Source organism: Urocampus carinirostris, chromosome 8 (assembly GCF_059441175.1).
Source record: "Urocampus carinirostris isolate Australia breed hairy pipefish chromosome 8, RoL_Ucar_1.0, whole genome shotgun sequence".
NCBI classification, from domain to species: Eukaryota; Metazoa; Chordata; class Actinopteri; order Syngnathiformes; family Syngnathidae; genus Urocampus; species Urocampus carinirostris.
The window spans coordinates 10,972,524-10,986,981 of record NC_142356.1 but is presented as its reverse complement, the minus strand read 5'-3'; the positions used below and the strand labels follow the sequence as shown (position 1 = coordinate 10,986,981).

At 39.4% G+C, this 14,458-nt stretch overlaps 1 protein-coding gene across 1 annotated transcript; it reads right to left on the bottom strand.

Moving 5' to 3' along the window:
• Window positions 1-2,248: 2,248 nt before the first annotated feature.
• Window positions 2,249-14,148, bottom strand: krt97 (keratin 97). Its single transcript, XM_088341601.1, has 8 exons — window positions 13,670-14,148; window positions 12,975-13,057; window positions 10,091-10,247; window positions 7,962-8,126; window positions 7,759-7,884; window positions 5,325-5,545; window positions 5,212-5,240; window positions 2,249-2,562 (listed from the first exon to the last, which is right to left on the bottom strand). The coding sequence occupies exons 1-8, from the start codon at window positions 14,048-14,050 to the stop codon at window positions 2,462-2,464; spliced, it is 1,263 nt and encodes a 420-aa protein (XP_088197727.1). The 5' UTR covers window positions 14,051-14,148; the 3' UTR covers window positions 2,249-2,461.
• Window positions 14,149-14,458: the final 310 nt, after the last annotated feature.

The following is a 14,458-nucleotide window of genomic DNA, read 5'->3' as shown; positions in this document are numbered from 1 at the left end:
AGCAGACCATTTACTTTTGAGCTCACATCGTAGGTTGCTTTGTTGAAAAAGGGCCAATAGTATGAATCCCTTTAAAACCCGGCAAATGAATTTTTCTTGTCAGATAAAAAACCAAAAGGGAACACACAATACAGCAATATCTAGTGTTTAAATAATACATACTACAACACCCCCAAGACACACACTGACAACAACAACAAAAAGATGAATTCATCAACAAAAAGCTGGATAAAAGCACAATCAAATCTGGTTTTAACACTGTGGTAGTGTCTTACAAAACGTCTCCGCCCGGGTGGCTGACAACTTTTTCAAGTACGAAAAAAAAAACATTTTGTTTTTGTTTTGGTTTTCAAATCAAACTATTGCTTTATTCCGATTTCAAAATCTTCGTTTGGTTTGTAAATCTCGGTGGCTTTGGCAATTTGCATACTCGGCAGCCAATCAGAAGCCTGCATCGAATAACTTTGCGCTTCCGGACTTTCCTGAGCGTTATAAGGTTGTGCATTTCCATATCATTTTCCAAAGAAGACGCACAGAGAACACAAGAAAAATGGTAAAGTGGTGAGGAATCAAGCCAAAACCTCAGCCCCAGAAGAAAAGTTCAAAAGAAGCTAACAAAATTGATGACGCTACAAAACATAAACGTACATTAAAAGCATCGTGGAAAGAGGAGTTCAAGTGGCTTGTAGCAGACGACGCAACGCAAACATTGCATGAATGAAGATGAGTAAATACAGGTACAAAATGATGGCAGATGGAAAACAGCGATTTCATATACCGTATTTTCCGCACTATAAGGCGCACCTAAAATCTGTTTTGTTTTTTTAAAAGCTGTCTATGCGCCTTATAATCCGGTGCGCCTTATATATGGATCAATATTGAGCCGCGACAGGTCTCCCAACTTACGGTAAGCAGCCACCGACTCCATTTTTCGCGTAGAAGAAGAAGTGCGCTGTGCATACTGGGAAATATTAAACAACGATTCTCTTTTATTTGTGTGTTTGTATAAAGACCCTGAAATGGCTCCTATTAAGAGACACGCTTACAACGCAGAGTTTAAACTCAAGGCGATCAGTCACGCAGTAGAACACGGAAATAGAGCAGCAGCAAGAGAGTTTAGCATTAATGAATCGATGGTGCGGAAGTGGAGGAAGCATGAGGATGAGCTGCTCCACGTAAAGAAGACTAAACAAAGTTTCCGTGGCAATAAAGCGAGATGGCCACAGTTAGAGGACACACTTGAACAGTGGGTTGTTGAATTGTCCCCGAACTGCCAGACAACAACAGCGACACTGACTCGATTAATGACGACCTTGATGAGACGGAGACGAACGTGTTGGATGGCCCAATTCGAACACTGCAGAAGAAGAATTCAAGGGATTCGTAGATGAGGAGCTGATAGAGTGAGCTTTATGTTTTTCTCTTGTGTGTTTACGTTTTACATTTTACAGTTATTATGTTATTGCGTTATTGTTTTGCACTTGTTATTGTTTTTGCACATTACGAGTGTCACTATATTGCGATTGAACTAACGTTTAATTTACCATAACAGTATCAGACGTTTTTTTGCGTGTTGACTAAATGGAGGAAAAGTAAAATGTTATGCCTTGCTGTTGTTCAAATATGTTAAAGATGTGTCACGAAAATGCTTTACCTCAGAGAAAATAATAAAACAGCTGTTTATTCATTTTGGGAGTGAATGGAGTTGTGGAAAGCTTGTTTGTTATCTATTAATAAAGTTTGACTGACCTATCTGACTGTTTTGTTGACATTCCCTTTAGCGCGGCACCATCTCATGGTTGCATAACGTAACTACAGCCTCTACTGCAGCACCTTATAATGCGGTGCGCCTTATGTATGGACAAAGTTTTAAAATATGTCAATCATTGAAGGTGCGCCTTATAGCACGGTGCGCCTTATAGTGCGGAAAATACGGTACATGTTATGCATGTTACAAATAGATAATATAATGAACTTAATTTTAAAGTGTATTTCTGTCATATATTCTGATTATCAATCCTTAATACTTTGCAAGAATGTTTTTTGCGATTGTTCGTCTTATTGCATTTCAAATGGGGCAGGCAACTTTATGGCTGGGCAGGCAACTTTTCAGAGTTGTCTCCCCTGGTGTCTGGTAACGTTTTTTCATGAGTTTCAGACACTGACAGTGGACAAAGGTTAAGTTCAAGAAGTGGCGGAGCTCTGCAAGAAACCCAAAATCCTCTCGACAAATAAGACAAGGACAACATTCTACTGTCACGTGTATCATTTATTAACATTTGGAGGGAATTTGATAATAGCCCATCGGTTTCTAATACGTTTACTCCAATTTCTTTACTTCCCAAAAATCATTAAAATATTTAAATTACACAAATAGTTTTTGAGACAGACAACAAATCCAATAGTGTGCTGACATCATTGTATGAGGTGACAAAGATCAGAGGGTTGAAATGCGATCTTCCTATTTCTTGAGGATGTCCACGTCTTCTGAGCGAGACACCACTCTACCATCAACGATCTCCTCGATCACCACTCTCTTTCTCTGTGTTACGACCGGTTGAGCTAAAGAGAGAACAGAAATAAGCATTAATGACTTTAAAAAGACATACCTCATCAGTTGAACAGATAGACACTTAAATCTAGAGTTTTATGTTAGTCTTCGGACTAACGTGTAACAAAGCAATGGATTCTAAGATCTAGTATCTATCTGTTCCACTATGGTGTCAAATTACAGCCCGGCAGCCGCATCAGGCCCACCGACAGATTTGATCCAGCCTGCGGGACAATACTGAGTGACGCACAAGAGAAAAATGAGCTGCATCATGTCAAACAATGACCTAAAGTTTTAAATATGTCCACTGGATGTCACCAAAGACAGACCCCACTTCAATTTTCTTTGACGCTTATCTTTACTAGGGTGGCAGGGGCTGCTCAAATTCATCTCAGCTGTTCTCAGGCAGTGGGTAGGGGAAGCCCTGAACTGGTTGCCAGCCAGTCGCAGGGCACATAAAATAAAATGACAAAATTTTGTGCAGGCTTGAGGAGTAACGGAATACATGGAACGGCAAAAATGATGTTGGCAAGCTGCTTGGATTTATTTTCATTTTGTTTCCGTCGCATTTTATGTTCGTTTTGCCGGAGATCAAAGAGATCAAAGCCAGGAGAGCAAGCTTACCACGTGTTGTGAGTCATAATTTGATTCATATTTAGTTTCTTTTGTCTTTTATTAGCATATTTGGTATTGGAGTAATCCAAAAAGTAATTGAAAGTAATCAAGTTAAAGTAACCCTACCCAACCCTGGTCACAGACAACTCATTTGCTCATTCCCACCTAGGGACAATTTGGACCGCCCAATTAACCTGACATGCATGTCTTTGGGATGTGGGAGGAAACTGACACAGGGAGAACATACAAACTCCACACAGGGAGGCTGCGGTAGCTGGACTTGAACCCTAATCCCCTGCACTCTGGGACTGCACGCTCTCCATCAAGTCAAGGATGCACTTACATGTGGTGCATGTCTCTTAACTGCAACATTTGTGACTAATCTATCCTTATACTCCCCAGCAATGTTCCCTGTAATTTTCCTTACGGGTCTGAGCGTTCACACAAAGTCGGTGAGCAGTGCTTGAAACAACAGTGAGCAACCATAATCCCAAGTGAGGCAACTCAATCAATATCAAACATGTCCAAAACTTGACATCAAGTTACATTTTGCTGAGTTTCCCGCAATGCAAAATGATTTTTCTCTTTTGAATGAATTGACTCATGTACTATTGCAAAGGTTGTACGGCCTACAAACGTCGTTTGTTTTTACAATTCTTTCACAAGATGTCCATTTCTTTTTATTTCCTGATATATTTTGTCGCATAATATTAACATTTTTGGGGGCTTATTTAGTCGCTTGTAAGATACAGAACTGTATTCAATCACATATTTTGAGTGGAAGTACAATGTTGGCAACAAGATTCACTTGATATAATTGGAAATTATTTGAATGCAACACAAACTTTTTCTTCTTTTTTCCGTGTTTTTTTCTACTTTTTTTAAAATTCCTTTAAAAAAAATCTCATTGTGTTTATTTTTTCCGAGCTGTTGCTTTTTTCTGTTTGTTTCTCTATTTACTTTTTTTTCCTTTGTTTCTTTCTTTTCTTTTTTTCTGGCTTTTTTTCTGAATTTTTCCTTTTTTCTCCTTCTTTTGTTTCGTTTTTCTCAGCTTTTCACTACTTTTTCATTTTGGTATTTTTCTTATTTTTTTGTTCAATCCCCCCCCCTTCCTTTAAGTCATTTTGTGCGCAATTTTACATAATATTTGGTCGTGTAGGGATTAAAGAAGCAAAAATAACCTGAAGAGCCGTTTAGGACCCGAAAGAGAGCCGAGCCGAAGAAGCCGGTTCTCGACAAACTCTACTAACTTTACTTTTCAACTTCGTTCGACATTGACTTCAAAATACCGCATTTAGGACACAACGTCGGGGGAACCCGTGTATTTTTACCTTCATCCACTGCAACGTTGACTTCGCTTCTTAATTAGCAATTTTGAGCCCTGACACCAAAAAGTAGCGCATGACTCTAAAAGTAACTATATACTATTAAATCACATATATACTTGCATTGAAACTGACCACCAAAGGTGCTTAAAAATAGCTAGATATTGAAATAAATAGAAGAAAATGTGTACACCAACCAGCGAGGCCTTCATATTTCATAGCTGGTGCAATTTTGTGAGCTTTCAAACGAACACTTAGTTGAGGCACTCCATATCCATTTTATCTCTGGGCTTTAAACCATTCACCATTCACCAGGTATGTCGTATTGAAAAAATACCTTTCCAAGAACAAGACCAAAATCCAGCATACTTTTACCGTAAATTCTGTGCTCACGTTCGGCCCCTTAAATTCACTTTAGTTTGTTTTTCCTGTGTAAGCCACGCCCCCTCCCCATCTGCTGTGAGCCACCTGTTATGTAAAATGACGGAAACTCAGCAAAATTAATTATCTTGCCACACTTGGGATTGCTGTTGCTCACCGACTTTGTGTGAACGCTCAGACCCCTGGAAAATTACAGGGAACATTGGGTGTAACTAAATTACTTTTGTCATCAAGTAACTTGTAACTCTTAATGTTTCGGGGCTAACGTGCCCTACACTGTACAGTATACATATCAATCGGATTTCAATTGATAAAAACAGCCTGATGTCATGTACTTACATTTAACTTCCTTGACAATGTGAATGGTCCTAAAGGTAAAGAAAAGAGACACGGATCAATGGAATTTGTCTCATCGGAGACAGGACGAGGACGGCGGAGCCTATTTCCCTCACTTTACGTCTTCTCCGTCGAGCAATCTTCTGTATTCGGCGATCTCCATCTCCAGCCTGCATTTGATGTCAAGCAAGATCTTATATTCCGCTCCCTGCCTCTCAATATCGGCCCTCATCTGGCTCAGCTCGTTCTCCAGACTGTTGACCCTGGCCTGGAGCTGGTTCAGTTGTATGGAGTAGCGAGACTCGGTCTCTGCCAACTGACTCTCCACGGCGCTTTTCTGTGAAGAAAAAAAAAGGGATTCTGTTTTTAAGATCACGTTTCGGTTATGTCTTTTCTTATTTAGTGGTCTATCGAAACGAGAATTTCAATATACGAGTTCTGTTTGGTGTTTTGTCATACAAAGAAATCCAAGGTGAGCAGGCCCAGAGGCTACCACTGGGGACCGCTCAAGACCACGTGGGACTGCTGACCCGCTAGAATCAGCGCGTCCCAGTTAGCGCATGCAAACTACTACAGGTTATAAAAAAAGGGCTGTAAACATTTTTAGTGTGTACGTTCATTTAAAGTTACAGTAACTTTATCTTTTAGTGTACAGTAAGTGCTTAATCATCAACAATCTCTGGGGTTTATATCTCTCAACCTCAGTCAATTGTGTCACGGGACCGGGCCGGATTGGAGGCAGGAGGCAGGAAGGATGAACTTAATCGCGTAGCGACCAGTTACTTTTATTTAGCAAAATAAAAGTTGTCCAACACTCAGGGACAAAACAAAACAAAAACAGGCTTACAGGTAAACAGGAACTCAGAGTACGAATACTCACAAAACAGGCTTTTACTCAGAACGGGCAAACACAGGTTTCCACAAGTCAAACAGAACAGATTAATGCAGAACAGAAAACGCAATGAACCAGCCACCGGCAATACCCAAAACCCCCCTTAAGAAGCACACATGCAAATTAGGCGATCTGCTACAGCCGGTGCTCAGGGAGCGAGGCCAGCCGGTCGCCACGGCGACCATGCTGGACATGACAAATTGCTTCCCCGTATTAAGCGATAATAAACCTTAGAAATACAAAGCATCTGTTTACTCGCAGCAAGACTGACAATGTAGAATACAAAAAAAAAGATAATGTATAAACAAGTGTATTTTATTTAAATAAATTCTTGATCAAGGATAGCAATTTGCTAGTGTTGGTTGATTGTTTGGATCCCTTAACCACTAGGGTCACCATTTCTTTTGGTGTGTCTTGGGAAAAAACAACCCTGTGGCCTCTCCAGTCTATCAAATATTTCTACCCAGTCTCGAACTGGGGACCTTAGGTGAATGTGCAAACCAGTACACTACGAAGACACAATTTGCCAGTGTACTGCGGAAATATTAGCCATATACGAGGACGTTGTCTTCTGCTACCAGTGACCGAGAGGATCCAGAAGAGCCGAAGGCGACACAGGTATCCCTCTCAATACTCATGTCTTCCTCATGCCATGAGGCTCTTTAACACCATCCGGGGGCTTAAAAGCCCACATTAAACCCCACTCCCACATTTGCATATTACCCTATTTTATTTATGTATTTTCCGTAGCACTATTTAAATACTCTATAGCAAAACGTTATATTGGGTATTTTTGGAATCTATATCTTTATTGTATTATTTTATTTTTCATCACGAGGATACTGCTGGAAGTCTGAATTTCCCTACGGGGATGAATAAAGTATCTATCTATCTATCTATCTATCTATCTATCTATCTATCTATCTATCTATCTATCCATCTAGCTATTCAGCACAACGCAGTCATCCCCTGACAGGACTTCCTCTATGGTAAGTCATCATAACAAACTTGCATTTGACTTTGTTAATATCATTTTATTTATCTTAATGCTGTTATATCTATGTTTATTTACTATTTGAATGTGATTTTGTGATCAGGAAGATGTTTTTTAAGCTATTAAGGATTCACTTGGATGCTTTTGGTAGGATGGGAATGTCATGTCCTGCACGGTTGTCATAGCGCCCAGCTGGCCCCGCCCCTTGACACCGGCTGACCTGCATTTCCTGATTACTCCTATGGGTACTTAAAACTGCTTTTTGGAACTGCCCTTTGCCAGATCGTTGTTTACCATTGTAGAAAACTTGCTGATACCTGTTTATTCTTTTTTTCGGTGTAACATTCTGAGAGATTCCTGCAAGTTCTGTTTGATTCTGAGAAATGCCTGGATTTTGCCTGCATTTGAGCCTGCTTTGTTTTGTTTTTGGTCCGTTTGTGTGTCGGACAACTTTTCTTTCTCAATTAAAGTGACAGATCGTCTACGCAAATAAGTTCCTACTTCCTGCTTCCCGACTCAAGACTGTGCCGTTCCGTTTCATGACAGGGAAGGAATCAATTCGTTTTTAATTATTTCACATCGGAAAAACGTCTTCATCACACGAGCAACTCGATCTACGAGTACAATCCTGGAACTGTGTGTGAAATGTGTGATCTGCTCTCACCAGGCTCAGCTGGGATTGGAGTTCAATCTGCAGGGCTTGCAAAGTTCTCTGGAGCTCACTGATTTCGGTGCGAGAACTCTCAAGGATCTGCGTGCTGCTCGAGACTTGCTTGTTCAACTCATCAAACTATAAAACGTGAAAGGAAATTTGACTAAACATTTGTTCTTCAAAGTCGTGTACAAAATAAGATTTGGGGTTCAGACCTTGGCCTTGTACCAGCTGTCCATGTCGCGGCGGTTCTTCTCAGTCATGGCCTCATATTGTCTCCTGATTTCCTCGATGGTTCTGGACATGTCCTCTCCGGGTCTGGCGTCCACTTCTACATTGACTTGATTTGTGTTCACTTGGCTTCGCAAAGCTGCCATCTCCTGCAGGAAGGGTTTAGTGTTGAAAAGTGAGAAAACAAAGCACTGGTTCTGCAAGAGTTTAAACAGGTAAACAAAATTAAGTAATTTGTTAAATTTCCTTTAGGGGAAGGAGGCTCTTTTAACAGACTGCCTCCATTTTGGGTTGGTTAATTTTATAGTAAAGTCAAGTCATGTTTATTTGTGACGCCCTTAATCACAAAGAGTCTCAAAGGGCTGCACAAATCAAAGACTATTGCAAATTACAGACTATTATAACACCATCCCCTGATCTAAAACCTACATGAGGGCAAATAATACACAGATATTGTCAACATAAAATATAGGTTATTCATATGCTATGGAATAGAAGTGTGTTTTAAGCCTAAATGGAGAACGCTCTTGAGCCTGCCGATTTCTTCTTGGCTCTTGGGATCACTACTAGACCAGCGTTTTCAGAGCGAAGGCTCCGGACCGGAACATAGGGGGAAATTGATAAAAAAATGTTTTGTAGAATTATTATTTTCTTTTTTCTTTTTTTAACTTTTTAGCAATCTGGATTTTTCTAGTTTTGAAGTGTAGTTTTGTTTGTCAATCCAATTTTGGGGTGGTTCTTAACAAACAGTGTGGTATTTGGCCACTAGATGTCGTTGTATGGTGTAGTACAACCTAAAATGAGTGCAAAAAAATCACAAGGAAGAGTATAAACTACAGAGATTTCAAGTGACCATAAAACACAATTTTTCTTCTATTTCTTTGCCCAACCTTCGTGAGGGTTTTTGTTTTTATGGGTACCCGTAGCAGAAAGACAGCAGACAATGTTGCCAGGTCCCCTTAGGTGAGGCTCATTTGACGTAAAATAAATATAAAATTCTCGACCTGCAAGTATTTAAAAATGCGCCCCAATATAATAGTTGATGAAATCGTTGCCTATTATCTAAATAAATATAATTACTTTTTTTAATGAGTGTTTTTTTTTAACGAATAAGTGAGGCTAAGTAATACACACTATCCCTTTAAGCACAGCCCACATGGATAAGATTTTTTTATTACTGATTAAATTATCCTAATGTTTTTGTTGGGTTTTTTAAATATAATTGCTTTTTTAATGAGTGATTTTTTTGGACGAATAAGTGTGGCTAAGTAATACACACTATCCCTTTAAGCACAGCCCACATGGATAATAGATTTTTTTATTACAGATTAAATTATCCTAATGTTTTTGTTGGGTTTTTTAAATGTTTAAATGGTATTTAGAAATGCATTTCAATATGATAGTTAAGGAAATCGTTGCTTATTATACAAATGAATATAATTGCTTTTTTAATGAGTGATTATTTTTTTTATGAATAAGTGTGGCTGAGTAATACACACTATCCCTTTAAGAACAGCCCACATGGATAATGGATTTTTTTTATTACTGATTAAATTATCCTAATATTTTTGTTGGGTTTTTTAAATGTTTAAATCTTGACTCATTGATGAAATATACAAAAACAACAGTTGGGAATAGGGTAAGGTTTTTGCAAGTGCGTTTTTGGGTAAAAAAAAAAAACAATTTGGCCCAACCGCACCCAGGTCCTTGCCCCAGAGGACCCCTAAGTAAATTGACCTTGAGACCCCCTGAGCGTCAGTTTATTTGCATAGCTTCCAACTTGACATTTGTGTAACATGTGCCTGGGTTTCATTTTAAACATCAGTGTCCTTTCTTTAGTGTGTTTAACCACATTTTGCATCACATTTGCAATTCCACCCCGTGTTCAAGCGTTAACTTCAGATGTTTGAAATGTCATCGCAAGGTGACTGACAACAAACAAGTATTACCTACACAGATCTTCTTCTGCGCGATTCATAGAAAGTCCTCGGGACTTGTTGGTTTAAGAAAATTGACTCAGGGAGGTGTAAGTGCAAATAGTTGACTCGCGTTAATGACTGACTTGCTTTCATGTGATCCCTCTGAGACCATTTCTTCGAACTGAATGTCTTACCTCAGCATGGTTCTTCTTCAGGTAGACCAGTTCCTCCTTCAGACCTTCCACTTGCATCTCCAAGTCCGTGCGAGCAACTGTCAAGTCGTCGATGACTTTTCGAAGTCCGGCAATGTCGGCCTCCACTGACATGCGAACTGCCAGCTCATTTTCGTACCTGTTAACAAGTCACGGGTCAAGTCACCTCTTTGTGCGTAGCCCCCAGGCAACAACTATACCGTCCCCTGATCTGGAACCGGCCTTCAGGCAAGGAAAAAAATGAAAAACCTCAGCATGAGGAAAATAAGAAAACGGGCCTCACAAGAGGTAATCCCCCTTCCGGAATGACCAGGCTGCATTAGATGTTTCATTGGGTAATAATACGCAAAACATAGTCAACATTAACATTAAACCTACAGTGGAACCTCGGTTCTCGACCATAATCCGTTCCAGAACCCTGTTCGAAAATTTGTTCGATCACCGAAATCATTTTTCCCATTAAAAATAATGTAAATCGTTTTAATCCGTTCCAACATCCTGAATGTTTAGCTTGAATGTTTGACGTAAACATAAAGCTAACCCAGGCTAATCGTACGTCCTCGTTATCGTAATCTTCCGTATGAAATATTACGCTAACATGATCGTGTATAAATAAAAAAATCAGGTCGTTTAAAGTCATTTAGCACCCGGGTCTCCACAACAAGTGGTGAGCGGGTCATTGGAAAGGGGGCTCTGTTCCAACACCCTGAAAGTAGGGCTTTGTTCCAACACCCTGAATGTTTACTTTGAACGTTTAACGTAAACATAAAGCTAACCCAGGCTAATCGTACGTCCTCGTTATCGTAATCTTCCGTACGAAATATTACGCTAACATGAACGTGTATAAATAAAAAAATCAGGTCGTTTAAAGTCATTTAGCACCCGGGTTTCCACAACAAGTGGTGAGCGGTTCATTGGAAAGGGGGCTCCGTTCCAACACCCTGAATGTTTGGCTTCGTTCCAACACCCTGAATGTTTACTTTGAATGTTTAACGTAAACATAAAGCTAACCCAGGCTAATCGTACGTCGGCGTTATCGTAATCTTCCGTACGAAATATTACGCTAACATAATCGTGTAAAAATAAAAAAATCAGGTCGTTTACAGGTCATTTAGCACCCGGGTCTCCACAACAAGTGGTGAGCGGTTCATTGGAAAGGGGGCTCCGTTCCAACACCCTGAATGTTTGGCTTCGTTCCAACACCCTGAATGTTTACTTTGAATGTTTAACGTAAACATAAAGCTAACCCAGGCTAATCGTACGTTCGCGTTATCGTAATCTTCCGTACATGAACGTGTAAAAATTTTAAAAAAAAGGATAAAGAAAAGAATTATGAATAGGATTTCTTACCTTTGGGGCTAAAACACTTCGTACACCTATATTAAAAGCGAACGAAAAATGAAGCACGTGATAACAGTTGGTCAGGAAAAGAGCGATTTACACCCGTACGCCGCTCAGCATCGCACCCTAGCGTACGCACTCACACATTACCAACGTTCGAACTCCGATTTTTTGACCGAAAAGCGAAGCAAGAATTTCTTGGTCGGACTCCGATTTGTTCGAACTGAGAGGCGTTCGAAAACCGAGGTTCCACTGTAGTTGTTTAAACACGGAGTAGCTCATTTGATGTTACTATCAACAAAAGTCGAGATGAAGAACCACTGAAACCCGTTGGACTTGTTCTCCTACTCTTAACGTCTTTGGGCAGAAACAGAATTATGAATAATAAATACAGTACTGCTTACTTTAGTCAATTCGATGTATCTATTGACAATCCCTTCTTTGCTAACTATAAACAGGTATAGTTTGTTTAATAGAAAAAAAAGGGAAAAAAATGTCTTCTCCTTACTATCTTAGCCCTTCAAACACACTGAAATTTTCAATCTAAAGGGAAATGGTGTATTTTTATCGCCTCCTATGAGTAAAAAAGACAAAAGTCATTAAATGAATAATATTTATTCAAATAATGAGTAAAAATTCATCAACTATGAAAAAAAACATGATTAAAAAAATACTTTTTGGCGATGATATTTGCATGTATTTTACATAATTGTCCACTTTTTTAATGTTCCGGATACCCAAAAACCTCAAAAAATCTGGGCAAGAAAATAAGAAGGATGAGAAGCGAGAATCCCTTATTTTTCACAGGGTCAAGTTCCAGAAAGGATAGCCAAAATGTTTTTTTTATTATTATCATACAATTGAATACCCTATTATACGCTGAAACCAAAGAACAAACCATTGGCTCAAGCATATGTTTAACAAATAATGTACTGCTTCAATTTTTTTTCAATTATTTACTTTTTCCAAATAACCACGGAAACATCAAATAACAATATACTGCTTAGCCCTAGGGTCAACAACCTTTTTCAACACTTGTTACTGATTTGCACGAAAGGCTATCAGTTTGAAATAAAGTTCTAAAAAAGCAAGGTATGTTATTACTATGTCGTTACCATGGTATCGTTGTAACTATTGGACGTGTGGTATAATAAGAACGGTAAACAACTAAAACAAATCGTTTTTTCGGCCATTTAGAAATTCAATTTCCCAGAAAATTACTATGACCCATCGCTGATGAGCTATTTTCAGAACCAGTCAACAGGCTACTCAGGTGTTGTTTGGAGACCCCTGGTTTAGCCAATCAGAATGCAGAACACAATGCATGATGCAAATCCGTAAAGTAGCTAAACAGTGAAAAGTAAACCACCTTATAACAAGGGATTACATGAATTGTTATTTTTTTAATTTAATACTGTTTTTATTTCCCACTCACTTAATTCCTTCATGATTAATTATAAGTAATAGTTATATTTTTTAAAAACATCCTAAATTTTTCATTCATTTGAAATATTTTTCTACGCACTTGATCCTGAAGTCCTCTCCTGCCAGTCGTGCATTGTCAATCTGCAACATCAACCTGGCATTGATCTGAGAAGCGTCACCGATCTAAAATGACATTAAAAACAAAATTACAAAAGCAGAAAAGAGGAGAAGAGAAGAGAAGAGAAGAGAAGAGAAGAGAAAAGAATTGAATCCAATCGAATAGAAGAGAAGAGGAGAGGAGAAGAGAAGAGAAGAGAAGAAAGGAGAATTGAATCCAATCGAAGAGAAGAGAAGAGAAGAAAAAAGAACAGAAGAGAAGAAAAGAAAATTGAATCCAATCCAATCCAATCCAGTAGAATAGAATGGAATAGAATAGAATAGAATCTCTATTGCCATTGATATCAATGTGGTGAAACATTGTATGCAAACAGTTTAGACACAACAGCATCTCCGACCTGCCTGGTGTGTTCCTCATTATTCATAATGCTCTCTGCGCTTTGAACAGACATATCAGACTATCACAGAGCAGGTGCATTTATACAGAGACATTAAAGAGAAAAATTAGCTAAAAGATTGTCAGGATAAATTTGAAAAACCTATTGCCTAGAGACAGGCCCAAGTTTTAATAATAGAAATAAGAAAACAAGTGTAATAACATTAAGCAGCAACAAAAGAAATGGACTGAATTCAATAAAAACAGTACAATTTGTTGTCTAATCTGACTTAGACATTCACCTTCTTGCGCAGGTCGTTGATGATAACCTCATACTTGGAATAATCTCTGATGATGGGGCTCTGCTTTTCCATCCACTCGCGGATTTGACGCTCCAACATGGCATTGGCGCTCTCCAGGGATCGCACCTTGTCCAGGTAAGTGGCCAAACGGTCATTGAGGTTCTGCATAGCAAACTTCTCGCTTCCACCAACAGAAAAGCCTCCGTCTACGACACCACCACCTAAACCCATGGCCAGATCCATGCCAGAACTCATCCCGGTGCCGTAGGAGATTTTTCTGCTGGTGGAACCGGAGTAAAGACTGGCAGCCCTCCGAGAGCCGGTCACGGGCATGGATGAGAGAGACATTGATGAAAGTCCCGAGCGGAATGAGGTTGACATACTGACTGAGATGGAATCGGGCTGTGAGCTTTCTTGAAACTTGTCAAAGCCAAAGAGAGGCGATTAGGAGAGGAGAAGGTTCAGAAGAGGTGGATGGAGGTTGGATTTTATAATGTGTTCGGATGGGCGTGGCCTGTCAGGTGGGTTGGGACTTGGTTCCGTGCTACACGGAAGCATCAGTCGGGACAAGGCGGCAGGGTGTGTCGCCAGCTGTCCTGGCAAAAGTTACAGAAGGCGAGTTTAGGCGTGTGACACCCACACTTGCAATTAAATCCCTCCTTTTTTCAGTCGAGGTTATCATTGTGAAAAAAATTTAACTTTATAATATAGTAAACTCTCGTTTTTCACGGGAGTCCCACTGTTGTAATAATCTGCCAAGTAGAATCCTTTATTTATTTGAGTATTAAA

Coding starts and splice junctions, on each gene's coding strand:
- krt97 (XM_088341601.1), bottom strand. CDS start 14,050: ATGTCAACCTCATTCCGCTCGGGACTTTCATCAATGTCTCTCTCATCC. Junction 13,058..13,669: donor TCAACGACCTGCGCAAGAAG/GTGAATGTCTAA, acceptor ATGTCATTTTAG/ATCGGTGACGCTTCTCAGAT. Junction 2,563..5,211: donor CATTGTCAAGGAAGTTAAAT/GTAAGTACATGA, acceptor TTCTCTCTTTAG/CTCAACCGGTCGTAACACAG.